The sequence below is a fragment of the Condylura cristata genome, unplaced genomic scaffold (genome assembly GCF_000260355.1).
Source record: "Condylura cristata isolate star-nosed mole 26May11 unplaced genomic scaffold, ConCri1.0 scaffold00007, whole genome shotgun sequence".
In the NCBI taxonomy this organism is placed as follows: domain Eukaryota; kingdom Metazoa; phylum Chordata; class Mammalia; order Eulipotyphla; family Talpidae; genus Condylura; species Condylura cristata.
Genome location: NW_004567108.1, coordinates 33,931,821 through 33,933,549, shown reverse-complemented (window position 1 = coordinate 33,933,549; position 1,729 = coordinate 33,931,821). Strand labels below are relative to the sequence as shown.

At 33.3% G+C, this 1,729-nt stretch overlaps 1 protein-coding gene across 1 annotated transcript in view; it reads right to left on the bottom strand.

Annotated features, from left to right (window-relative positions):
- The window catches only part of HOMER1 (homer scaffolding protein 1), a 112,397-nt gene that overhangs the window by 69,613 nt on the left and 41,055 nt on the right, over nucleotides 1–1,729 (bottom strand). The window contains exon 2 of the mRNA XM_004678177.2: nucleotides 325–481. Within this exon, the coding sequence (XP_004678234.1) occupies nucleotides 325–481 (157 nt within the window). The remainder of the gene's footprint in view (nucleotides 1–324; nucleotides 482–1,729) is intronic.

Genomic DNA, 1,729 nt, shown 5'->3' with positions numbered 1-1,729 from the left:
CTCTCAGTCCTCACCTCTGGCCTGTAACCCAGTTTTTGTATGCATAAATAAATAAATATTTTTTAAATACGCAGCTAATATTTATCAACTAAACTGGCCTCAAATCTGTAGACTATTTTGGCATAAAACTCTACATATGTAAGGTGATTATTCTAGGTAATTTAGTGAACAGAGCATGTATTCCTAAAAATGATCAATTTTGTTTAAAGATTTTTAAAACCCAAAGAAAATATTTTAGTGATAATAAAAATCCTTTCAATAAAACTGAAACACTGTACTGTATAAGATAAAGCAGCAATGTTATTTAACGTAAATGTAACTTACCTTTGAGCCATCTAAACTGATTATTCTATACACATTTCTTGTGCTGTCATAGAAGTAAGACACAGTAACTGCATGCTTGCTGGTGGGTACCCAGTTCTTCTTTGTGTTTGGGTCAATCTGGAAGACATGAGCTCGAGTGCTGAAGATGGGTTGTTCCCTGTATGGCAGAAAATAAAATGATTCACTAAGAGCAGTCAATTTATTCCATTGGACAACAGAATATGACAACTATCATTCAGCGTGCCTCAAATTCCAACAATCACACTCAATCATTATTTGCAGACTCCATATTTGTGAATTTTCCAACTAACTAAAATTTATTTGTAGAACCAAAATCAATACTGAGGTACTTTCTAGTGGGGAAAATGTGAATTGCTGATAGGCATGGTTCCATATGAGGTTCATCAAGTCAAAACTCTTCTTGTTTCAATGCTTACATTATAAACAAATGTCCTTTCTGCAGTCCATTGAGTACTATATATTTTTTTCATTTGTGTGCCTTTTAGTGGTGCTTTCACTGTTTAAAATGGATCCTAAAAGATCCATAGTGAAGAATTATGGGTACCCTGGTGTTGGGTGTAGCGTGGTTATACACATCTGAAGAGGTATGAGCCCATACCTCTAATCATATACAGAGCTGTAAACAAATGTTACCTTAATAAAAACATAATAAAATGGACTCAAACACAGTGCTGATGGAGCTGCCTGGTGCTAGGCACTAGAAGGCTATAATGTGACTTACAGAGGAAAAAAATGTATGTCATATAAGCTTTATTCAAATATGAGTTATAGTGCAATTTGCCATGAGTTTAATGGTCATAAGTAACTATATATATTAAACAAGGTGTTTTTTAGCAGAAACACATACAACAATTTTATCTTTTGACTGACTGATGAAAATGTTGTGACTGGAGACTCACAGGAACTTAACCCTGTATTTTTCCTAAGAGCAATAGTTTACTATTTGATAATTCAGCATTTGTGGCACCATTATACAACATAAGTACCATGACTAATAGAAACAACTGTACTCTGTTAAAAGACAATTATTTGCATTTGACCCTTATTAGGTTAACAGTTTTTACGCATTTAAAACTACATACATAGAAAGAGAAACAAAAGAGATTATAAGCAAACAGGCATACATGAAACTAAAAAGTTTCTGGTGAATGAAAGAAACTATCATTGAAACAAAAAGATAACCTGCTAAATGGCAAAAAAAAAATTTGCATACCATACATCCAATAAGGGACTGATATCTAAGAACTTATAAAACCCAACCAAAAGCTTAATCAAAAGATGGGCAGAGACATGTTTATTGCTGCTTTATTTACAATTGGAAAAACATGGAAGCAGCCCAAATGCCCAAAAGTAGATGACTGGATTAGAAAGATGTGGTACATAT